The 25,452-nt window shown below is 46.9% G+C and overlaps 1 protein-coding gene across 5 annotated transcripts in view; it reads right to left on the reverse strand.

Moving 5' to 3' along the window:
• SYMPK (symplekin scaffold protein) overlaps nucleotides 1–25,452 on the reverse strand; it is a 1,084,618-nt gene that overhangs the window by 598,679 nt on the left and 460,487 nt on the right. For all 5 annotated transcript variants that reach the window (XM_069207742.1, XM_069207740.1, XM_069207741.1 and 2 more), the window contains one exon: nucleotides 24,611–24,724. In XM_069207742.1, the coding sequence (XP_069063843.1) occupies nucleotides 24,611–24,724 (114 nt within the window). The remainder of the gene's footprint in view (nucleotides 1–24,610; nucleotides 24,725–25,452) is intronic.

Raw genomic sequence — 25,452 nt, forward strand, 5'->3', positions numbered from 1 at the left:
TTCGTGGATCTGTTGGGGATCCCGTGAGAGATTGTCTGCTAACTGATTTTGAATTCCTGGAATAAATTGTGCTATTAGGCGAATGTGGTTGTGAATCGCCCAATGCCATATTTTCTGTGTTAGGAGACACAACTTTGTTGAGTGTGTCCCTCCTTGTTTGTTTAGGTAGTACATTGTTGTCATGTTGTCTGTTTTGACAAGAATGTATTTGTGGGTTATCATGGGTTGAAATGCTTTCAGCGCTAGAAATACCGCTAACAGTTCTAGGTGATTTATGTGTAACTGTTTTTGCTTTATGTTCCATTGTCCTTGGATGCTGTGTTGATTGAGGTGTGCTCCCCACCCTGTCATGGAAGCATCTGTTGTTATCACGTATTGTGGCACTGGGTCTTGGAAAGGCCGCCCTTAGTTTAAATTTATACTGTTCCACCATTGAAGCGAGATGTATGTTTGGCGGTCTATCAACACCAGATCTAGAAGCTGACCCTGTGCTTGGGACCATTGTGATGCTAGGCACTGTTGTAAGGGCCGCATGTGTAACCTTGCATTTGGGACAATGGCTATGCATGAGGACATCATGCCTAGTAGTTTCAGTATTATTTTGACTTGTACTTTTTGTTTTGGATACAAGGTTTGTATTACATTGTGAAATGTTTGTACTCTTTGTAGACTTGGAGTAGCAATCCCTTTTGCTGTGTTGATTGTTGCTCCTAAGTATTGCTGTGTTTGGCACGGCTGCAGGTGTGACTTTGCGTAGTTGATTGAGAAACCTAGGTTGTGTAGGGTTTCTATGACATATTTTGTGTGTTGTGAACACCGTTTTAGCGTATTGGTTTTGATTAACCAATCGTCTAGGTATGGGAACACATGTATTTGCTGCCTTCTGATATGTGCAGCTACTACTGCCAGGCATTTTGTAAAGACTCTTGGCGCAGTTGTTATTCCGAATGGCAACATTTTGAATTGGTAATGTATCCCTTGGAATACAAACCTTAGGTACTTTCTGTGTGAAGGATGTATTGGTATATGGAAATATGCATCCTTTAGGTCTAGTGTTGTCATGTAGTCTTGTTGTTTGAGCAGTGGGATTACGTCTTGTAGAGTAACCATGTGAAAATGGTCTGATTTGATGTAGGTATTTAATGTTCTGAGATCTAGTATCGGTCTCAGGCTCTTGTCCTTTTTGGGTATCAGGAAGTACAGCGAGTAAACTCCTGTGTTTAATTGATCTTTTGGTACTAATTCTATTGCTTCTTTCTGTAGCAATGCCTGAACTTCTAGTCCTAGAAGATCTATATGTTGTTTTGACATATTGTGTGTTTTCGGTGGGACGTTTGGAGGGAATTTGAGAAATTCTATGCAATAACCATGCTGGATAATTGCTAAGACCCAAGTGTCTGTTGTTATTTCCTCCCAATGTGTGTAAAACTTGGTTAGTCTCCCCCCCACAGGTGTTATGTGTTGGGGATTTGTGACCTTGAAGTCACTGTTTGTTTTGAGGAGTTTTGGGACTTTGGAACTTTCCTCTGTTTCTTTGAAACTGTCCTCCTCTATATTGTCCCCGAAAACCTCCCCGCTGATACTGGCTCTGGTAACTGGGCTTTGTTTGTGAGGTTGTGGCTTCTGTGGTTTGCCCTCGAAACCCCCCTCGAAATTGTGTTTTCCGAAATGTGCCTCTGCTCTGCGGGGAGTAGAGCGCGCCCATGGCTTTGGCCGTGTCAGTGTCTTTTTTAAGTTTTTCAATTGCAGTGTCCACCTCCGGCCCAAACAACTGCTGTCCGTTGAATGGCATATTCAGCACAGCTTGCTGTATCTCTGGTTTAAATCCCGATGTACGCAGCCATGCATGCCTCCTTATCGTTACTGCTGTGTTGACAGTTCTAGCAGCTGTGTCTGCAGCATCCATTGCTGACCGAATTTGATTATCGGAGATATTTTGTCCCTCTTCGACCACTTGCTGAGCTCTTTTTTGAAACTCCTTTGGCAAGTGTTCAATAAGGTGTTGCATCTCGCCCCAATGGGCCCTATCATATCTGGCTAGCAAAGCTTGCGAATTTGCAATACGCCACTGGTTTGCTGCCTGTGCCGCCACCCTTTTGCCTGCCGCGTCGAATTTTCTACTCTCTTTATCTGGAGGTGGAGCGTCACCTGAAGTATGAGAGTTGGCTCTTTTGCGCGCTGCTCCAACTACAACAGAGTCTGGTGATAGCTGTTGTGTGATGTACACTGGGTCTGTTGGTGGCGGTTTATATTTTTTATCTACTCTTGGAGTAATGGCTCTCCCTTTGACAGGCTCTTCAAACACTTGTTTGGAGTGTTTTAGCATTCCGGGCAACATTGGCAGACTTTGATATTGACTGTGCGTAGACGACAGTGTATTAAAAAGGAAGTCATCTTCAATGGGTTCTGAGTGAAGGCTGACATTGTGAAATGCTGCTGCCCTTGATACCACTTGAATGTAGCCTGTACTATCCTCAGGTGGCGAGGGTCTTGCTGGATAGCATTGAGGACTATTGTCTGACACTGGTGCGTCGTAAAGGTCCCATGCGTCAGGGTCATCTTGACTCATCCCCGTATGTGTTGGGGATTGCATCATTGGTGGAGTGGCTACCGGTGATAGTTGTGGAGAGTGATGTGGGGATGGTGGTGGTGTTATTTGTTTAGCCACTTTTGCTTGTGGCTGTTTGTCCTTGTCTTGGAAGGCAAGTTTTTGTTTCATTCTGATTGGGGGAAGAGTGCTGATCTTCCCTGTATTTTTCTGAATAAAGAGCCCCCTTTGTGTGTGATCTGGCTCTATTGTCTGTAATTCTTCTTCAAATCTGTGTGTCTTCATTTGAGAGGACAGTCCTTGTTCCTCTGAATGGGAACTAATTTTCGGTTCAGAGGCCGGATGTTTCGGCACCGAAACCTTTTCTGCTGCTTTTTTCGGCTCCGACAAAATCTTCTTGCTTTTCGGCGTAGTGCCCTCTCGGTACCGACCAATTTCGGTACCGCTGTCTCGGTGCCGAATCTTTTCGGAGCCACTCTCTCGGGCCCGAGATTGCTGCATGCCTGTATCTCGACCGGAGTCGGATGACTTTGACACCAGCTCGCCCTTTTTCGGTGCCGATGGACGGTCACCTACTTTTCGGGTTAAGCCATGGCCTGTTGGCGGTGGCGTCCCCTGGGCTTTGGCAGTCTTTTCGTGAGTTTTTTGTTTCGACGTCTTACTCATGGTTTTCGGCGTTTCTTCGGGATCGACCTCCTCCGAGTCTGAATCCTGGATGGAGAATGTTTCTTCCTCCTCCTCGAAACACCCTTGTCCTGTCGGCGCCGACGCCATTTGCAGTCTTCTTGCTCTTCGGTCCCTGAGTGTCTTCCTCGACCGAAACGCTCGACAGTCCTCACATGTATCCTCCTTGTGTTCTGGTGACAAACACAAGTTACAGACCAGGTGTTGATCTGTATATGGATACTTGTTATGGCATTTTGGACAGAAGCGGAATGGGGTCCGTTCCATCAGCCTTGAAGAGACACGTGGCCGGGCCGACCAGGCCCCCCGGAGCTCAACTCAATTCGGTGTCGATCTGTTGTAACTAACCCGATACCGAACGCAAACAATACCGACGATTTTTCCGAGATTCTAACTAACTTTCCGACCCGAAACACGGAGCGAAAAGGAACACGTCCGAACCCGATGGCGGAAAAAAAACAATCTAAGATGGAGTCGACGCCCATGCGCAATGGAGTCGAAATGGGAGGAGTCCCTCGGTCTCGTGACTCGAAAAGACTTCTTCGAAGAAAAACAACTTGTACCACTCCGAGCCCAACACCAGATGGCGGGATGTGCACAGCATGTGTATCTGCAGCTACACATGCCATCGAACTAATATTTCCAGTTTCTTTCTGGGTTTGGATTCTCCTTTGCTTGCTGTCAATAACCTCTAAAATAGGTTGAATGTTTGATTCCTCCATTTGAAGCTCAGAGGAATGTTTTGAGCCCTTAGAGGAATGTTCAGTAAATGTTTTGGGCACCTGTCTCATTCGAGCCGAAAGCCCTGTCTCCTCTGTATACGTTGTCTTTTTCAGCTCCGAAGTCGGACACAGATGTTTCAGGTCCAAAGCTGCTAGCCAAGGTTTCGGCTCCAAAGCAGAGCGTACTCTTTTCGGATCCGATAATGTTGTGTGTCGACTCAGTTGAGAGGTTGAGGCTTGTATTTTTCGGCTCAACCCTGACACCGAAACAGGCGTGGTTACCTGTTGGAGTGTTCTGGGCTTTTTCAGTGCCGAACCCAAGAGTCGGTCAGCGATGAATTTTTTCTGGGTGGAACTATAGCTTGACAGCAGTGATGCACATAAGGATTGCCTGATTTTTAAAAGCTGATGTTGGGGCAGGGTCACTCACGCACTGCGCAGCTGCTAGTGGCTGGCTGTCATCTGAACCCTGCACGGAGTCTGGGTCTGGAATCGAAACTGCCGTTTGTGCCTGATCCTCTTTGAGGGTGTCGGTGGTGGACTATGTCTGGATGCCATCTACAGTCTTCGTGCCCTTCGATCGTGTAACGTTTTCTTCGAACGAAAAGACTGACACGCCTCATAGGTTTCTTCTCGATGTTCCGGAGAAAGACAGACATTACAGACCAACTGCTGGTTGGTGTGAGGAAATTTTTTGTGGCACCAAGGACAGAATCGGAATGGGGTCCGATTCATTAGGCTATGATGCATTAGGGTCAACCAGGCCCAAAGTGGGTGCGAATGCCCGAAAGGGCATTTCCTTGATCCATACGGTATTATCGGATCGAGTGCAGAAGAAACCGTGATGAAAACAATACTGACGGTATGAGAAATGTTTGAGAGAATAGAGACTTTCTGAACTGAAAGTCCTGGAGCGAGAAGGAACACGTCCAAACCCGACGGCGGAAAGAAAACAATTTAACAAAGGAGTCTATGCCAATGCACACTATCACTGAAAGGAGGAGTCACCCGATCCTGTGACTCAAATAAAGACTTCTTTGAAGAAAAACAACTTGTAACACTCTGAGCCCAACACTAGATGGCGAGATATGCACAGCATGTGTTTCTGCAGAGAGAGAGAGAGAGAGAGAGAGAGAGAGAGAGAGAGAGAGAGAGAGAGAGAGAGAGAGAGAGAGAGAGAGAGAGAGAGAGAGAGAGAGAGAGAGAGAGACAAAGATAGGGAGGAAAGCACCCACTAACATACAGCTGTATCACTTTGCTGTAAAGGGTTTTCAGTGGAATGAAAAAAGTGCAGAGGCGGGGTGGGGTCCATAAAAGGGGGTGGCATGTATAATTAAGGGCATGGCTTAAACATATACACTAATTTTCCACAGCATGCCATCCTGCGTTAGCTTTGTCCCCAAACAGGCATGCTTCAACGAAAGGATGGCCTTACGGCCTCCCTTCCAGCTCTTTCATGACCGCAAAAAAGACTTTTACACACAGCCTTGGCAACTGCGAAAATATGCATTTTACGACACTGGAGATCTGTGACCCCCCCCCCCCCCTACGCCCGAGGAATGGATTGTGGCTATGACCAACATAGCCAAACATGAGTCATTTACAACCTCCAGGACCAGGCTGCTATTTTTCCTAAGGTGTGGGCCCCTTTCCATACCGACGTCTAGTCTACGCCCTTGCCCCTCAACTACTCACCAGCTCACCCCATGCACCTTCTCTATTTCTTCCTTTCTCCCTCTTTTCTTTTTTCTATTTCCCCCTTCCCCTTTTAGTACCCCCCCATCCCCCTCCCTTTTCCCTTTTTATGCCCCCCCTTCTCTTTTTTTGTTCTCCAAGCTCTGGGTTCACTGCACTTGACCGCTCTCGCCCTTCCCACCCTCCCCCACCCCTACCATTCCCCTCCGCCCATTTCCTACTAATTCGATGACCCCCACTTTACCCCCATTCTCCCCAGCCCTCCTCTTCTTTCCACTCTAAACATCTCCCAATTAATCCTGCGAGGCCTGGGACTTCCTGCCTTCCCACCACTTTTACCTTTTACCTTCGTAATCCTTACTTTCGAACTGCCCAACTTTCATGGAGAGACTTCCCCTGTCCCCTTACACATCCTGCCCAACAGTATTTGCTGAAGAGATGGACCCTGCTTGCGACAAACACCTGCTTATTTGCTCACGTCACTTGCAAAGGGGGAAGGAGATGATGTACTGAGACATAGGGAACATGCGCGACGGATACTCTTCGGAGCCACCCCTTTCCCTTTTGTCAGCAGGTTTCTGAAGGGCATACGTCCCTCGTCCACCTGCCTCCCCTTCGGTTTCCTTCCCACCCTCTCATTTCTTGATATTGGTCGATCCGATCCCCGTCACTGGTTGCCCCATTCTTCTTATTATTTATTATAATTATCCCCTCTTGACCTTTTTCCGCTGTCTATCCCTGATACATGTTCCATAGACGTTGATATGTATGCCATGTTCTCACTGCCCTGCCTCAGGCATCGTTTTTGCATCTCTTTTTCTTTCCTTTTTTGGGCATATTGTGTGCGGAGTGAAGCACACTTGCCTTATGCATATGACTTATTTACTTGCCCAGAGTGGCTGTGTTATACTGTACCTTATAGTATTATGTTACATGCTGATATACGTAATAAAAAATTAAAACACAAAAAGAAAGGATGGCCTTACATTGGCCTGCACGTCAGAGGAGAAACCAGAAATCCAAAGCCAGGAGTGTCGCCTGATGGTTACTGAGGTACCTTTAGGACTCGCAACAGACTTGGCGGAATCCAAACCTGATTTAAGAATGTGGCATGATGCTTTTTGGCTATCTTTCACCACATCCTGGAAGAGGGACCTCATGTCCTCCAGGATGTGTTGTGTTATCATCTGGGCCATGTCCCATAAGACGTGGCTATACGTGTCCGAAGACAAGTGGCATTGAGAGACTTCAGAGCCATAGTACCTGCTGAACAATATTATTTCATGCCTTCAGTCATTTGGATTCTCAGTCTGCAGGAACTAAAGGCAAAGTTCAGCCTGACTTTCATGAGGAGCAAGAGGGTTAGAAAACCAGACTTTCTGGAGATGGATGTGCCAAGAGGATAGGTGGTTTCCCTGGTGCAAGTCGGTAGAGTTGTGCAGCTAGTCTGTTGACAGCTGGTACTGAAGTGGGTTTTTGCCTGGCTGCCATGACCAGGCATACAGGTTCAAAGTATCAGAGCCAAATAGGTCATGAATCAGCTGCTTGCATTTATCCTCTCCAAGGAGCCTCTGTGCCACTCTTCACAAAGTGTTCTGTGGCACAGGCTCAGAAAAAGGTGGCGCCGGTGGATCCAAATCCGGCGGCGGGGGTGGTAGTGGTGTTAGTGGCCTCTGAAGCCGTGCCAGCCATGATGCGAATGGCTTTGGTGCAGTGTGATAGAGAACAGAGTGGAAGCACTGGTGTTGGTCCTGAAGAGGTGGATCCGGACATCACGGTGTTGGAGCCTGGGGCATAAACAGCAGCAGTTCATATGGAATCATCTTGCACGAGGGTGCGCCGATTGGTGACATGGCATGGGCAAAGATGCGATACATCACTTTGAGAAACGCCACCAGGTCCAAGTTCACAAATTTTGGGTAAGGAGGAGCTGGCATCAGCTGTTCTGAGAATTATGTACCCGGCGCCAGAGGAGATGAAGGAGGCTCTGGGGTTAGGTCCTGAGAAGTCATTGGTGCAGGATTGCTCAGAGGATCTGCCGGCTCTACAACTATCGTTACTAGTTCCTTAGATAAAGATAATGTGGGATATGTACAGCATCTAGGCGACGGACGCTACTCATGTTTCTTATGCTTCCTTCGGTTCCCAGAAGAGGAGTGTGAGGAGGATGACCTGATGGCTGTGCCTATCACTGCGGACCCGGTTCCTGAACAGTTTGCCCTTGAGTTCTTGAATGGCTTTCAGGTGCATGCCGAGACAGGAGTTGCAGGAGTGGGAACTGCAGCCAGACCAAATTTACCCAAGGCATATTGAAATGGGGTCAGTTATAGAGATCTGATCCTCACAATCCTTACACGGCTTGAAGCGGAAACGCTTTGGAAGAGACATTTGCACTGCATTTTATGAATGTTTGTGAGGAAAACAACTCTCAAAGTAAACGAGTTCAGGATTCATGTTAATGGGTTGGAAAAAAAGGGAACTCATGAGCCACGGTAGGCACTATATAGCTTCAATGACATCACCTGATGCCACGTCCGGCATCAATACAAAGCTAGGGCCTGCTACCATCAGGGACTATTCTACTGGTGTGAAATCTGCAGGTAGAAGTACACATCCGAAATACAGTTATCCACTAGAGGTTGACCAAAGAACTTGGAAAAAAAAAAAGGCAGAAAATCAATTAGGAGGCAAGAAGAAGAATTTATGCTATTAGGATACTAAACAAATAGTTGACTCTAATAGTCTCCTGGCAAACCAGTTACATTTTATTTACCTCTACTTTTTTACCAAACGCAAAGATGTGTCCACTATTAATACAGTTTAGAACAGGCTGTAACTAGTTACTTGCAGTTTCACAGTTAGTAACACAAATTTGAGAATATAATGTACACTGTAAATGTGGACTCAATTCTAAGTGCAATGTAGAACATTTTACTGCATGGTTTATTCTTTAAGCATTTGAGAGAACCTTGTTTATAACCCACTTTCATAAACATCAAATTAGAAATTGTAAAGATGCTAGTAAACCATTATGCGTACACAAGCTGCGGCTGGACCCCTTAAGGAAAATGGGGGTTGGGGTACTTTCAATAATCCAAACAACAATAGTTACCCCCATTCACCATAAATCAATAACTCATTTAGAAAACATACAAACCTTCTTCAGTTTTCAATTTATTTGAGATTACTTTAACCATGTACAAATTAGTCAAATTTCAAAACAGAAGACAGACACAGCAAAAATACCTTCTGTGAAATAGGCATATTATCTAATAATCAGTGTGAGAATTAAATTCTTACAGATTTTTAATGACGCGAGAATGGCAACTTCACCATATCCAAGACCCCCTGTCCTGGTACCATATCGTTTTAAACAATCAAATGGGCACTCAGAGTCCCAGAATCAGTAATGCCGCACTCTGGCCATTTTCTGTGTAAGTTAAGGTCTCTGACTGTGAGGACTTTAGATACAGATGTTGCTCCTTTCTGAGTGATTTCGGTGGTGGCTTGCAGACTAATTCGATCATATGGACAGGCCAACCACACTGCAAACCTAAGGGACTGCTGTAAGTTTATGGCAAGTTGGAAAACAGGCCAGTAATTTCATGACTACTATTATGGAGGAGAGGAAGAGGGCAGCTTGAGAAGCCAGACACATCGAGCATGGTCCTTGTACTTACAAGAAGAAGGAGTCCCTTCCTTTTTACTAAGAATAGCCTGCTTACTGTTGTCGTGAGCTGTATTGGAATGATCTGAATGTAGCTAGTTGTAGTATTCACACACTGCTGATTAGATTGAAAAGTGTCAGAGGAATAGCTGCAAGGCCCATATGAGTGTACAGTGTCAGTTTGGAGGAGTTTGTTTACGCTGCACAGTGCCAAACGATTGAGCTGTATCTGTCACTTCTAGGGCATTGGAGCAAAGTTCAAATAATTGTTTGAAGCGTTAATGGAGACATCATTTAAGGCAGATAAGACAAGCTCTCCCTCTTGGAGCAAAGCTCTGCCTTGTTCCATGTACTTTAGAAGATAATGTATTTAGCAGCGATAAGATGGCATACCACAACTACCTATCCTAGAGCAATAGAATGGCACTGGCATTGGAAATTTTTACGGCCATTGATGCAAAAGAACATACCCTCCAGCCCATAGTATCAAGACAATGCCCCTCCTTGTTTGAGGGTACTCTGCTGTGGGTAAAGGGATTGTGTGATGATCTCTGAGTGGTCACAAAAAATACTGATTCAGTCTTCAAAAGACCGCACAAACAAGCTAGGGCAGAGTCCATGACCTTGTACTTTTCTCAAGCCTGCCAACTGAGGTCAACTCTAACTCGTACTTAAAATCAAACAAAAGAACGAGTTACTTACCTTCGGTAACGACTTTTCTGGTGGATACATTAGCTACCTGTGGATTCCTCACCTAATGAATACTCCCATTGCGCCAGCACTCGACGGAAATATTCTTCCTAGCTTCTGCACGTCGACGAGGCCGTCACAGTTGCCCACGCGATGGCGTCTGACGTCATACAGGCAATAAGAGGTCCTCGCCGACGTGCCAATGTCAGTACCAACATTTTTTACGTGCCTGAGAATAATAGGCCATTGAGATGAAAGAACAATAGTAATATTTAATGACATTTCAAACAAACACATCATTCTGAGAATTCAACCTCCCATTTTTTTTTTTTTTTTAAAACAAGTAAATAAATATATGAACTATATATATATATATATACATATAAACATATATACATAATATATATATCAATCCTCAAAACCAAGAGGAGCGCACACAAGAATTACTTGGTTAGACCAAACAGGCAATGGGGAGGCGGGTGGGACCGTGAGGAATCCACAGGTAGCTAATGTATCCACCAGAAAAGTCGTTACCGAAGGTAAGTAACTCGTTCTTCTGATGGATACAACTACCTGTGGATTCCTCACCTAATGAATAGAGTCCCAAAGCAGTACCGCACTCAGTGGTGGGTGCCTGAATGGTCAAACCAAGAAATCCTGCAGCACTGACCGTGCAAAATGGCCGTCCCTTCTGACCTCAGAGTCCAAGCAGTAATGCTTCGCAAAAGTGTGAAGGGACAACCAAGTTGCGGCCTTGCAGATGTCGACCACAGGAACACCCCTAGCCAAGGCCGAGGAGGCCGACTTAGCTCTGGTGGAATGAGCTCTTATACCATCAGGGGGATCCTTCTTTGCCAAAGAGTAACACATTTTAATGCAAAGAACAACCCACCTGGAGAGTGTTCTCTTGTGGACTGCCTTTCCTCTCCTCTTTCCCACGTAACCGATGATAAGCTGATCCTCCAGCCTGAAATCCTTTGTCCTGTCTATATAAAAGCTTAACGCCCTCTTTGGGTCCAAGCAGTGTAGTCTCTCTTCTTCCTTTGACGGATGAGGCGGAGGATAAAACGTGGATAAAGTAATTGTCTGGGCCAAATGAAAGGGTGAAACAACCTTCGGAAGGAAAGCAGCCTTGGTCCTCAACACCACCTTATCCCCATAAAAAGATGTATAAGGGGGTTTTACCGATAGAGCCTGCAACTCACTCACTCTCCTTGCAGATGTAATAGCAACCAGGAAAACTGTTTTAAGAACTAACAATCTTATGGGGCAAGAATGCATGGGCTCAAAAGGGGACCCCATAAGGAAAGTTAGAACCAAGGACAAATCCCATTGAGGCATAACGAAAGGACTTGGAGGAAATTTATTCATAAGGCCCTTCAAGAATCTAAGTACTATTGGAGGTTTAAATAAAGAAGGCTGGTCTGGAAGACAAATAAAGGCTGAAAGAGCGGACAAGTAACCCTTAACAGTAGCCACTGCACAACCCCTCTGTGCTAAAGACAAAGCAAAAGATAAAACATCCGACAAATGAGCACGTATGGGATCAATCTGCCTCTCTCCACACCATACCACAAATTTAGACCACCTATTAGCGTAGATAGATTTAGTGGAGTATCGCCTGGCCGATAAGATAACATCCACTACCTCAGGCGGGAGAGAAAAGGAACGCAGGTTGCCCCGTTCAATCTCCAGGCATGAAGGTGCAGGCTCTGGAGGTTGGGGTGTAAAACCTGCCCCTGCGACTGCGAGAGGAGGTCTGCCCTGAGAGGGAGACGGAGCAGAGGGCACAGTGAGAGTTGGAGAAGGTCGGAATACCACACCCTCCTTGGCCAATCCGGAGCAATTAAGATTACTTGGGCCCGGTCTTGGCGTATTTTCCGCAATACTCGAGGAATCAAGGGTATGGGGGGGAAACGCGTAAAGCAACTGGTCGCACCAGGTCATCTGAAACGCGTCCCTCAACGCTCCTTGTACCGGATACTGGAGGCTGCAGAATAACCTACTGGAGGCTGCAGAATAACGGGCAGTGCGAGTTCTCCCGGGTGGCAAACAGATCTATCCGAGGAAACCCCCACATCTGGAAGATTAGAAGGACTTGATCTGGATGGAGACGCCACTCGTGGTCGGCCGAGAAATGGCGACTGAGACTGTCCGCACGTACGTTCAAGACTCCAGCCAGATGATTTGCTGCCAAGCAAATCTGATGGTCCTTTGCCCAGGACCATAGCCGAAGAGCTTCCCTGCAGAGAAGATACAACCCTACCCCTCCCTGTTTGTTTATATACCACATCGCGGTAGTATTGTCCGTCAGGACCTGAACCGACTGACCGCGAAGGGATGGGAGGAAGGCCTTGAGAGCCAGACGTACAGCCCGTAACTCCAACAGATTGATATGAAACATCTGTTGCACTGGAGACCAAAGTCCTTTGATCTCCAGTTCCCCCAGATGAGCTCCCCACCCTAGAGTGGAAGCATCCGTTATTACCATGGTCACTGGTGGAGGTTGCGTGAACGGCCTTCCCCGGGAAAGATTGTCGCCCGCAATCCACCACTTCAAATCCGTGGCAGTATCTCTGGCGATCCTTACAGAACCTTCGAGATCCCCTTTGTGTTGAGACCACTGCCTTCGGAGGCACCACTGAAGAGCCCTCATGTGCCAGCGAGCATGTGTGACCAACAGTATGCAAGAAGCAAACAGACCGAGCAGACGCAGGACCTTGAAGACTGAAATGACCGCTCCACTTTGAAACATTGGAACCAACGCCTGAATGTCTTGAATCCGCTGAGGCGGAGGAAAGGCTCGATTCAATGTTGTATCCAGTACTGCCCCTATGAACAGGAGGCGCTGAGAGGGCTCTAGGTGAGATTTGGGCACATTCACCGAAAAGCCAAGGTCGAACAACAACTGGGTTGTCGACTGCAGATGATGCAACACGAGCTCCGTTGACTTGGCTTTGATCAACCAGTCGTCCAGGTAAGGGAATACTGCTATCCCCTGCCTTCTGAGCTCTGCCGCAACCACCGACATCACCTTCGTGAAGACTCAAGGTGCTGAAGTAAGACCAAACGGGAGGACCGCAAACTGATAGTGCTGCGACCCCACCACAAACCGGAGATACTTCCTGTGCGACTTGAGTATCGGGATATGAAAGTAAGCATCCTGCAAGTCGACAGACACCATCCAATCTCCACTGTTCAACGCCAAAAGCACCTGAGCTAGGGTCAGCATCTTGAACTTTTCCTGTTTGAGGAACCAATTCAAGATCCTCAGGTCCAGAATTGGTCTCAACCGACCATCCTTCTTGGGAATCAGGAAGTACCCCGAGTAACAACCTTGCCCCCTTTCCTGCTCTGGAACCAACTCCACCGCGCCCTTTGAAAGGAGGACTTGAACCTCCTGTTCTAACAACAGGAGGTGTTCTTCTGAACAATAAGATGGGCGGGCGGGATGGGGGGGGGCGGAAACTCCCGAAAGGGAAGGGTTTAGCCTTTTCTCACAATGCTGGTAATCCAGGAGTCTGATGTGATGACCTCCCAATTGTGGAGAAAATACAGTAACCTCCCCCCTACAGGAGAGGAGTGAGTGGGAATTGGTGGAAGCCTAAGGCTGCTTCCCCTGCTGCACCCCTCCAGAGGAAGAGGAAGAGGCAGAGTGCTGCTGAGAGGCTCCCCTGGTACGGACCCTACCCCTCCCTCTAAAAGATCTATAGGAGAGAGCAGAGGTAGGCTGCTGGAATTTCCCTCAAAAGGAGGAGGAGGAGGAGCCACGACCAAATCCTCTAAACCTCCTAAAAAATCTGGAGGAGGCAGAAGAAGTGGCTTGCAAGCCCAGCGACTTGGCCGTGGCCCTGCTCTCCTTGAACCTCTCTAAGGCCGAATCCGCCTTGGCACCAAAGAGCTTGTCCCCATCAAAAGGAAGGTCCAGTAGGGTCGACTGTACATCCGAGGAAAATCCCGAGTTACGAAGCCAAGCCTGCCTCCTTGTAACTACAGCAGTGCCCATTGCTCTAGCCACAGAGTCAGTTGTATCCAACCCAGATTGGATAACCTGAGTTGCAGCCGCTTGAGCGTCCGATACCAGATTCAATAGCCCCTGAGGGACCTCCGTATGCGTAGATGCAATATCGTCCATTAGAGCATAAATGTACCTTCCTAAAATACATGTAGCATTGGTGGACTTTAATGCCATGCTACATGACGAGAACACCTTTTTGGATGCCATGTCCATCTTCTTGGAGTCTCTATCCGATGGCACAGTTGGAAAAGAACCAGGAGCAGACCTTGCCGAGCAGGAAGCCTGGACCACCAAGCTTTCAGGTGTTGGATGTCTGGTAAGAAAACCAGGGTCAGCCGGTGCAGCCCGATACCTCCTAGCCACAGATCTATTGACAGCTGAAGAAGACACCGGCTTCTTCCAGACTTCCAAAACAGGTTCCAGCAGCGCCTCATTGAACGGCAAAAGTGGTTCTGCCGATGCAGAGGCCGGGTGCAACACCTCTGTCAACAAATTCTGCTTGGCTTCAGTCACCGGCAAAGGAAGATCCAAGAAGTTAGCTGCCTTTCTGATAACAGCATGGAAAGTGGCCGCCCCTTCTGTATACTCCCCAGGAGATGACAAGTCCCACTCGGGGGAAGTATCTAGGCCACTAGCAGTGTCCAGCCCATGGAGACCCTCATGAGAGTCCTCAATCTCTCCTTCCTCAAGGTTCTGTCTCTGGTACTCCTGTTCTTCAAGGAGGCGGAGAGCAAGCCTCCTCGAGTGCAGTCTCTCAATCCTCTGCGTCGACATGGCGTCAGCAGATGTCGAAGAACGACGCCGATCTCCGGATCCGTCCGACGCCGGGTCTACAGGCGCCACAGGTACCATCGGCGCCGAACCAGGAGTCGGATGGAGAGAAGACTGCTTCGGAGTCGTAGGAGGTCTAGACGGCGCCACTGGTTGAAACATCGAAGCAGCCGGAGCCGAAGATGTCAAAGCCTCAGGAGCTACCGGAGCCGATTCCGACGCCAAGCCCACGTTCCCCAGGGGGAGAAAGGGCATAAAGGGTGCCGGTCGAAGGGGAGCCGGAGCACCCATGTTGAAAGCCAAAGGGCCCGAAGGCCCAGCCGGTCCACCACCTGGAGCCATCTGCTGGAAGATGGAAAACATCGCATTTAAAAATGCAGTATTATCAGCTCCAGGGGCCGGGAAAGCTGGGTACTGGGGTGGCTGGTTCAAAGGCGACACCGACGCCGGCCTCGACGTCTGCAACGTCAGAGAAAACATTTGAGGCTGCGGAACCTCAAACACTGAAGGTGATTGGCCAGATGACCCGGGCGAAGTCGGTGAGGCTGGAGAAGGCAACGGCGTCGACGGATGAGGAGTGACAGTGGGACTGACCTCCCAAGTCTTCCGACGCCGAGTCGATGGTGACCTCGACCGAGACCTCTCTTTACTCGACCGGCGGCGTGATTCTCGACGACGCCAGGAGTCCCGATGACGCCGATGAGACTTCAGTGACAAGGATTTTCGATGGTGTCTCTTTTCCCTCTTTTTCGACTTCGCCAGAAACAGCTTGGCCTCGCGCTCTTTCAGGGCCTTCGGATTCATATGCTGACAAGAATCACACTTGTCAACATCATGATCGGAACTAAGACACCACAAACAGTCAGAATGTGGGTCCGTCACCGACATTTTGCCCCCACACTCACGACAGGGCTTGAAACCTGACTTTCTCTGCAACATTGTAATCTCAGAGAAAAAATAGATCCAAAAACACACTGTAACTGTCGAACAGCAACAGTAGCACCCTCGAAGATAACCGTTTCGAATGGCACGGAAAAAAGGGAACTGACGTCGGCGAGGACCTCTTATTGCCTGTATGACGTCAGACGGCGTCACGTGGGCAACTGTGACGTCCTCGTCGACGTGCAGAAGCTAGGAAGAAGATTTCCGTCGAGTGCTGGCGCAAATGGGAGTATTCATTAGGTGAGGAATCCACAGGTAGTTGTATCCATCAGAAATGAAGTTTCTCAATTGTGGAGATTGGTTTGTTCCATTTTTGAGAGGCATCATCAATAAGGATATGAAAATGGTGTCTGCTATCTGGAGGCAAATCTTTAGGATCCAGCTCTAGAACTGGATCTATACTCATTAGGTAGCCAGCATGGTCAAGGGCTATTTCTGCATTATGGACATGGAGTATCGGTCACTGTGACATTCAGATGAACTGTCTGCATTAGTAATGAGCTATTTTAGTTGTGTTCCCTCTTGCTCAGAGGTCAAAGGTATCCACTTTGCTGGAGGCTCAGCCAAAAGGCTATCCACAGGTACATATTGTTAGCAGGAGGTGACCATGGTGGCTGTGAAGAAGGCTGTTGTGGCTCAAACGCACGGAGAGAGACTAGCTTGTGAAACTGGCTGAGGAGGCAAGGGATATGGGCCTTATCCTATGTGTACAGCAACCTGGTGGAGGCAGTAGCCAGTGGCAGATGCTTTCCTTGATATACTTCAGAAAATCTAGTAAGTCCCCTGGAACTTGGATCAGTAGAGGCTCCAGAAATCCAGGCTGATTCCTGCAATGGAATGACAGCTTAGAATAATTAGCAGCATCTGAATCACTGGGATGTATAGGTGTATTAAGGTCATAAGTATCAATTGCCTAACAATCAATGTCATTCTAGTCTTGTATCTCTTCAAAATCATGTATGGATGGATACCTTTTGCAAACTACCCACTTCACAGATGTCCTTGTCCGCTGGGCAAGAAACTGCCTAGAATTTCGGGGGCAACACCAGTGTGATCAATAAGGCAAAATCCAGTCATCAACTGAGCATTCAGAATGTGGTACTGTTGATGGGGATGTCATTGAAAACATGGTCACAGGCAAACTGATTGCAGACAGAGTAATAGATGTCACCTTCAATGGAGTGGTAGTCAATGAGGTCAGCATTGGTATTATCGTTGACAAAGTGGGTCAAGTCATCTGCAGCAATTATTTTGGCAATTAAGTCATCTTCATCGTCTATGAGGTGTGGTTGGCGGGTACTGTTGATGGTTTAGTTGATGATGAGACATCAATGAGTCTGAAGGGTTTATTCGTAGACAGGTACTTGCCCGTTTACGTCAGTGAAGTGTTTGGTGACTGACAAGTTAACAGTTAAGGTGGCATTTTAGAAATAGAAGGCTATGGAGTCGCTGGCAAAGTGTCCAAGATCATGATTTTAAAAAAAAACTTTTCTGAGCGGAGGGCTGCTACCTGGGCCACCCACATCAGGAATCTGTGCCATAGAAACAGGTACAGAGGGTTCTGTAACTTGGTCTGAAAATCTCAGAGCTCTCAACAAATCCGGTTTGCACTACCCCTGGGCTTAAAGGATGAGTACTTGTATATCAATTCACTCCAGATTACATTAAGGCACGTACAATGCTCTAGCCTATTGTTAAGGTCTTAATGCTGAAATGTTTACAAATATTTCTTTCCCTGATCAAGTGTCTTAAACATTAAAGACACAGCAAGCATTTCATGTGTGGTTCACCATGAAAAATCTTCCTAGCCCCACAGGACTGGCAGGTTTGAAAAGAGCACTTCAGAAAGGGCCTAAGCATTTGGAAGGTTCTAAAAGCTCAGCCAAGCACATACTAGAGGGGCAGAATAAACTGGTGTTGTTTCTGCAAATGATAGCGAAGGAAGTCCCAAGGGACATGCTGCAACATGCAAGTTGTCAGTATCAAACAGCAACGAAGTGAAGAGCAGAGATTGAAGGATTCACTTGCTGTCAAGCTCGACTGTGGTAGAAAATATAAGCAACACAAGCTCTGGGGAAGTTGGAGCTCAGTTTCTCTCCACCTCATTAGCTAGAGTTCGGGTCACGTAATGAGGTGGACAAATTGCATATAGTCTATGGCAATTTCTAATGTTATTTGAGAGTGTAGGAACACTGCTGTATTAACATTGACTAACAGTAATTCCCAACCTGATAACCGGAATGAAAATGTCACTTACCCAGTGTACATCTGTTCGTGGCATCAGTCGCAGTAGATTCGCATGTTCTGCAATAGCTCGCCATCTGGTGTTGGGCCGGAGTGTTACAAGTTGTTTTTCTTCGAAGAAGTCTTTCGAGTCACGGGACCGAGTGACTCCTCCTTTTGTCTCCATTGCGCATGGGCGTCGACTCCATCCTCGATTGTTTTTCCCCGCAGAGGGTGAGGTAGGAGTTGAATTGTAGTAATAGTGCCCATGCAATGGAGTGACTAAGTATGCACTTATTTAAGGTTGAGATGATACATATATAAATAATTGAAGGTAACTTCCAAACTGCTACAGGCTCCCGGGGAGGCGGGTGGGCACATGCGAATCTACTGCGACTGATGCCACGAACAGATGTACACTGGGTAAGTGACATTTTCAGTTCGATGGCATCTGTCGCTGTAGATACGCATGTTCTGCAATAGACTAGTAAGCAGTTATTTCCCCAAAAGCGGTGGATCAGCCTGTAGGAGTGGAAGTAGTCTGAAATAATGTCCTTAATACAGCTTGACCTACTGTGGCTTGTTGTGCGGATAACACGTCTACACAGTAGTGCTTGGTGAATGTGTGAGGCGTAGACCATGTGGCTGCCTTACATATTTCTTGCATTGGGATGTTTCCTAGAAAGGCCATGGTAGCACCTTTCTTTCTGGTTGAGTGTGCCCTTGGTGTAATGGGCAGCTGTCGTTTAGCTTTAAGGTAGCAGATTTGGATGCATTTAACTATCCATCTGGCTATACCTTGTTTTGAAATTGGGTTTCCTGCATGAGGTTTTTGAAATGCAATAAAGAGTTGTTTAGTCTTTCTGATGTTCTTTGTTCTGTCAATGTAATACATTAATGCTCTTTTGACATCTAATGTATGTAGTGCCCTTTCAGCTACGGTATCTGGCTGTGGAAAGAACACCGGAAGTTCCACTGTTTGATTTAGATGGAACGGTGAAATAACCTTTGGCAAAAATTTAGGATTGGTCCTTAGGACGACTTTATTTTTGTGTAGTTGTATAAAAGGTTCCTGTATAGTAAACGCCTGAATCTCGCTTACTCTTCTCAGGGAAGTAATGGCGATGAGAAATGCCACCTTCCAGGTTAGGAACTGTATGTCGCAGGAGTGCATGGGTTCAAAAGGTGGACCCATAAGTCTAGTTAGGACAACATTTAGGTTCCATGAAGGAACAGGTAGTGTTCTTGGTGGTATAATTCTCCTAAGGCCCTCCATGAATGCTTTAATGACTGGTATTTTATATAGGGAAGTTGAATAGGTAGTCTGCAGGTATGCAGATATTGCTGCAAGGTGAATCTTAATGGAAGAGAAAGCTAGGTTAGATTTTTGTAAGTGAAGCAAGTAACCCACTACATGTTCTGGAGTTGTGTGTAATGGTTGTATTTGATTAATATGGCAGTAGCAAACAAACCTCTTCCATTTACTTGCATAGCAGTGCCTGGTGGATGGCCTTCTTGCTTGTTTTATGACTTCCATACATTCTTGGGTAAGTTGTAAGTGCCCGAATTCTAGGATTTCAGGAGCCAGATTGCTAGATTCAGCGATGCTGGATCTGGGTGTCTGATCTTTTGGTTGTGCTGTGTCAACAGATCTGGCCTGTTGGGCAATTTGATGCAGGGTACCACTGATAGGTCTAGCAGCGTTGTGTACCAGGGTTGCCTTGCCCAAGTTGGTGCTATCAATATGAGTTTGAGTTTGCTTTGACTGAGTTTGTTTACCAGGTAAGGAAGGAGAGGGAGAGGAGGAAAAGCGTAAGCAAATATCCCTGACCAGTTCATCCATAGGGCATTGCCTTGGGATTGTTTGTGTGGGTATCTGGATGCGAAGTTTTGGCATTTTGCGTTCTCCCTTGTCGCAAACAAGTCTATCTGAGGTGTTCCCCAGAGTTTGAAATAAGTGTTCAGTATTTGGGGGTGAATTTCCCATTCGTGGACCTGTTGGTGATCTCGAGAGAGATTGTCTGCGAGTTGATTTTGTATCCCTGGTATAAACTGTGCAATTAGGCGAATTTGGTTGTGAATTGCCCAATGCCAAATTTTTTGTGCTAACATGCTTAACTGCGTGGAGTGCGTCCCTCCCTGCTTGTTTAGATAATACATTGTTGTCATGTTGTCTGTTTTGACGAGAATGTATTTGTGAACTATTATTGGTTGGAAAGCTTTTAGTGCTTGAAAAACTGCAAGAAGTTCTAGGTGATTGATATGCAGTTTTGTTTGATGTACGTTCCATTGTCCTTGTATGCTGTGTTGATCGAGGTGTGCTCCCCACCCTGTCATGGAAGCATCTGTTGTTATTACGTATTGTGGCACTGGGTCTTGGAAAGGCCGCCCCTTGTTTAAATTTATGTTGTTCCACCACAGAAGCGAGAGGTAAGTTTGGCGGTCTATTAACACCAGATCTAGAAGGTGACCCTGCGCTTGAGACCACTGTGATGCTAGGCATTGTTGTAAGGGCCTCATGTGCAGTCTTGCGTTTGGGACAATGGCTATGCATGATGACATCATGCCTAGGAGTTGTAATACCATCTTTGCTTGTATCTTTTGTGTTGGATACATGCGTTGTATGATGGTGTTGAAATTTTGAATTCTTTGTGGACTTGGAGTGGCTACTCCTTTTGATGTGTCTATTATGGCTCCCAGGTATTGTTGTACCTTGCGTGGCCGAATCTTGGATTTTGTGAAATTGACGGTGAACCCTAGTTTGAAGAGGGTTTGTATGATATGATTTGTGTGATTTGAGCACTCTATTAACGAATGGGCCTTGATTAGCCAGTCGTCTAGATATGGGAACACATGTATTTGCTGCCTTCTGATGTGTGCAGCGACTACCGCTAGACATTTGGTAAAGACTCTTGGTGCGGTTGTTAATCCGAAAGGCAGTACCTTGAATTGGTAATGTATTCCTTTGAATACAAACCTTAGGTATTTCCTGTGCGATGGGTGAATTGGTATATGGAAATAAGCATCCTTGAGGTCTAAAGTTGCCATGTAGTCGTGCAGCTTTAGCAATGGCAATACTTCTTGTAGTGTGACCATGTGGAAGTGGTCTGATTTGATGAAAGTGTTGACTACTCTGAGGTCTAGGATTGGTCTCAGTGTTTTGTCCTTCTTTGGTATCAGAAAGTACAGTGAGTAAACTCCTGTGTTTATTTGTGTGTTTGGCACTAATTCGATTGCATTCTTTTGCAATAGTGCCTGCACTTCTATCTCTAGGAGATTGGAATGGTGTGTTGTTAAATTTTGTGCTTTTGGTGGTATGTTTGGAGGGAACTGTAGAAATTCTATGCAGTAACCATGTTGGATAATTGCTAGAACCCAAGTGTCTGTAGTGATTTTCTCCCATGCTCTGTAATAATGACCTATTCGTCCCCCCACTGGTGTTGTGTGGAGGGGGTGAGTGACATGTGAGTCACTGTTTAGTAGTAGGGGTTTTGGGGCTTTGGAATCTTCCTCTATTTCTAGGGAATTGCCCTCCTCTATATTGTCCCCGAAAACCTCCTCTATACTGTCCTTGGTAACTGGACGGTGTGGCTTGTGAGGTGCTGGCTTGTGTGCTTTGACCCCGAAACCCCCCTCGAAAGGGCGTTTTACGGAATGAGCTGTAATTCCCTCTGCTCTGCGGGGAGTAGAGTGCGCCCATGGCTTTGGCAGTGTCCGTATCTTTTTTGAGTTTCTCAATCGCTGTGTCCACTTCTGGACCGAACAGTTCTTTTTCATTAAAAGGCATATTGAGAACTGCTTGTTGAATCTCTGGTTTAAATCCAGACGTTCGGAGCCATGCATGCCTTCTGATAGTTACAGATGTATTAATTGTCCGTGCAGCTGTATCTGCAGCGTCCATGGAGGAGCGGATCTGGTTGTTGGAGATGGCCTGTCCCTCCTCAACCACTTGTTTTGCCCTATTTTGGAAGTCTTTGGGCAGATGTTCAATGAGATGTTGCATCTCGTCCCAGTGGGCTCTGTCATAGCGCGCAAGTAGTGCCTGGGAGTTCGCGATGCGCCACTGGTTTGCAGCTTGTGCTGCGACTCTTTTACCAGCTGCATCAAACTTGCGGCTTTCTTTATCTGGGGGTGGTGCATCTCCAGATGTGTGAGAGTTGGCCCTTTTCCTAGCTGCTCCTACAACAACAGAGTCTGGTGGCAGCTGTGTTGTGATGAAAGCCGGGTCTGTAGGAGGCGGCTTATACTTTTTTTCCACCCTTGGTGTGATTGCCCTACTTTTGACCGGGTCCTTAAATATGTCTTTTGCGTGCCGGAGCATACCAGGGAGCATAGGCAGGCTTTGGTAGGAGCTGTGGGTGGAGGAGAGTGTGTTGAACAGGAAATCATCCTCGACCTGTTCTGAGTGTAGGCTTACGTTGTGAAATTGTGCTGCTCTAGCCACCACCTGAGAGTACGCGGTGCTGTCTTCTGGTGGAGATGGTTTTGTAGGGTATGCCTCTGGGCTGTTATCTGACACTGGGGCGTCGTATAGGTCCCATGCGTCCTGGTCTTGGTCACCCTGGCTCATGGTGGTGTGAGCTGGGGAGTGTGATGGCGTTTGTGCTGGTGAAACGTTAATCACGGGCGGAGGAGAGGGTGGTGGTGTAACTCTTTTCACCACTTTTGGTTGTGGTACTTGTTCCGCCTGGAACTCCAACCTTCTCTTTCTCCTAATGGGGGGAAGGGTGCTTATTTTTCCTGTCCCCTGCTGAATGAAGATACGCTTTTGCGTATGGTCCGCATCAGTTGCTTGTAGCTCTTCCTCAAACCTATGCTTCTGCATTTGGGAGGTTAGCGAGTGCTCTTCTGTATAAGAGCCTGAAGCTGGGTCGCTTGCAGTTTGTTTCGGCGTCGAAACTGTGTCTGCGTGTTTTTTCGGCTCCGAGGTGACTTTTTTCCTTTTCGGTGCCGAAACCTCTCGGCGTCGATCTGTTTCGGTGCCGCTGTCTCGGCGTCGAGCCGTGTCCACACCGGCATCTCGGTGTCGAGGCTTGTCTCCAGCACTTTCTCGGTCCCGAGAAGGCTGCGTGCCGGTGTCTCGACCGGAGTCGGACGATCTCGGCACTGTTTGGGCCTTTTTCGGTGCCGACGGTCGGTCACCGATTTTATGGGTTGAGCCATGGCCTGGTGGCAGTGGCGTCCCCTGGGCCTTGTAAATGTTTCTTTGTGTGGTTTTCGACGTCTTACTCACGGTTTGTGTATCGTCGAATCCTTCGGAGTCTGAGTCTTGGATCGAGAAGGTACCTTCCTCTTCCTGTTCCTCGAACTCCCGTTGGGCTGTCGGTGCGGACGCCATTTGAAGTCTTCTGGCTCGACGGTCTCGGAGTGTTTTTCGGGACCGGAACGCACGACAGGCCTCGCAGGTGTCTTCGCTGTGCTCAGGTGACAGGCACAGGTTGCAGACCAAGTGTTGGTCTGTGTAGGGGTATTTATTGTGGCATTTGGGGCAGAAACGGAACGGGGTCCGTTCCATCGGCGTTCCTCAGCACGCGGTCGGGCCGACCAGGCCCCGACGGAGGATCGAAAAACTACCCCGAAGGGCACCGGAGCTCTTCGATCTTCGATGCGGTGTTGAATCTAAGTACGCCGATCCCGAACGCAACAATACCGACGAAAATCTTCCGAAATTAACTATTTTTTCCGTTCCGAAACTCGGAGCGACAGGAACACGTCCGAACCCGATGGCGGAAAAAAAACAATCGAGGATGGAGTCGACGCCCATGCGCAATGGAGACAAAAGGAGGAGTCACTCGGTCCCGTGACTCGAAAGACTTCTTCGAAGAAAAACAACTTGTAACACTCCGGCCCAACACCAGATGGCGAGCTATTGCAGAACATGCGTATCTACAGCGACAGATGCCATCGAACATATTTAATCATATAAATCTGTATAGGATACAGTGTTAGAGACCCACAGTTCGCCAGATGCACAAGCGAAGATTATTCCAAACCATAAGAAATGGCACAAAGCATTTCTTCAGTTTATTTTAAAAAAATCCTTTCAACAAACATTTAATCATAAAAGATAATAAAAGGAAAAAACAATTTAGAAAGTGATTACAGAGGAAGATGACAGCCATTCAGATTCGACACAAAAAAAGCAATAATTTACAATGCAACGGGTCTCGCATTTCTCTGAGTTAGAGCTATTAGCCCAACCGGACTTATCTTGCCTCATTAAATGGGGAAAAAAACGAGTGCGATCGCGCTGCTAAAAAATAGAAATGGAAATAGAAACGGTCTCAGGGTTGATGTCATGCAAAGCGCTCAACTTCTGCCAAGCGAGTTCACGCTGCGAAAAAAGAAAAAAAGTAGTCCACAAACCGGACAGAAAACAGCGAGCCTCGTATGTTTTCAGTGCTTGGTCACTGTGCCTGAGGAGAGCTAACCACCGGAAAAGGCATGACGTATGCATGCCTTCCACTAATGAAAGCAAGCAGATTTTAAAAGGCAAGCCCACGAACCAATAAAAGACACTGATGTGACATAGGCGGGGCTTGGAGCCCTTTTCTAACTACTACAGCAGCTCGCAAGTGATATGCATGCGCTAGCGCAGGCTCGACCGTAAAAAAAAAAAAAAAAAAAACAGGAGTCAGAATTACACTCACCTTGTCCTTTTCATGAGAACTTAAGTCAAGTAACACATGGAGGTATTGGAACTGTCTGGCGGGGCGCTTAAAAATCAGGTCTCTCAGTGTTGACATACCCAGGTAACTCCGACTCTAAATAGAAAAAAAGCAAAGATTTCATTATTAACTCTGAGCAGTAATCAATAACTGAGATTTAAGGGATTATATACGTTGGGTCACAGTGCAGCTAATTAGCGTGGGAGCTCCGAGTCCTAGTTTCACACTAAGGCTGACTAATGATTCGCTCCTTCCAAGGTCAATGAAGTGAAAACCAATTGTGGCTGGGCAATGAAAAGGAAAATATTACTTCCCCAGTAAGCATCTGTTTGTGGCATGTAGTGCTGTAGAATCACATGCTCTGCATGCTCCTGCCATCTACTGTTGGCTCCGGAGTGGTGCAAGTTGTTTTTCTTCTAAGAAGAATTTCGAGTCACAGAATCTAGTGACTCCTCTTTTCAGTGAGATTGCGCATGGATATCAACTCCTTTGTTAGCCTGTTTTCCCACAGGCGGGTAAGAAAGGAGTGTAAGAAAGGTTGGTATAGAAAGATGACAATGTAAAATGTAAAGATATATATGCAAATATAATGTAACTGCATATATACAAATATAATGTAACTACAAAGGCCACAGGAGACCGGGCAGGATTGAAGGCACATGTGAATCTACAACATTGCGTGTCACAAACAGAAGCTTACAGGGTAAGCAACAATTTCCGTTCAATGGCATGTGTAGCTGTAGATACACATGCTCTCCATAGACTGTAAAGCAGTCCCTCCTTAGAAGTGGTGGCTAGCCGGCAGGAGTTGCAGTGTATTGGAA

The sequence above is a fragment of the Pleurodeles waltl genome, chromosome 9, assembly GCF_031143425.1.
Source record: "Pleurodeles waltl isolate 20211129_DDA chromosome 9, aPleWal1.hap1.20221129, whole genome shotgun sequence".
NCBI lineage: Eukaryota > Metazoa > Chordata > Amphibia > Caudata > Salamandridae > Pleurodeles > Pleurodeles waltl.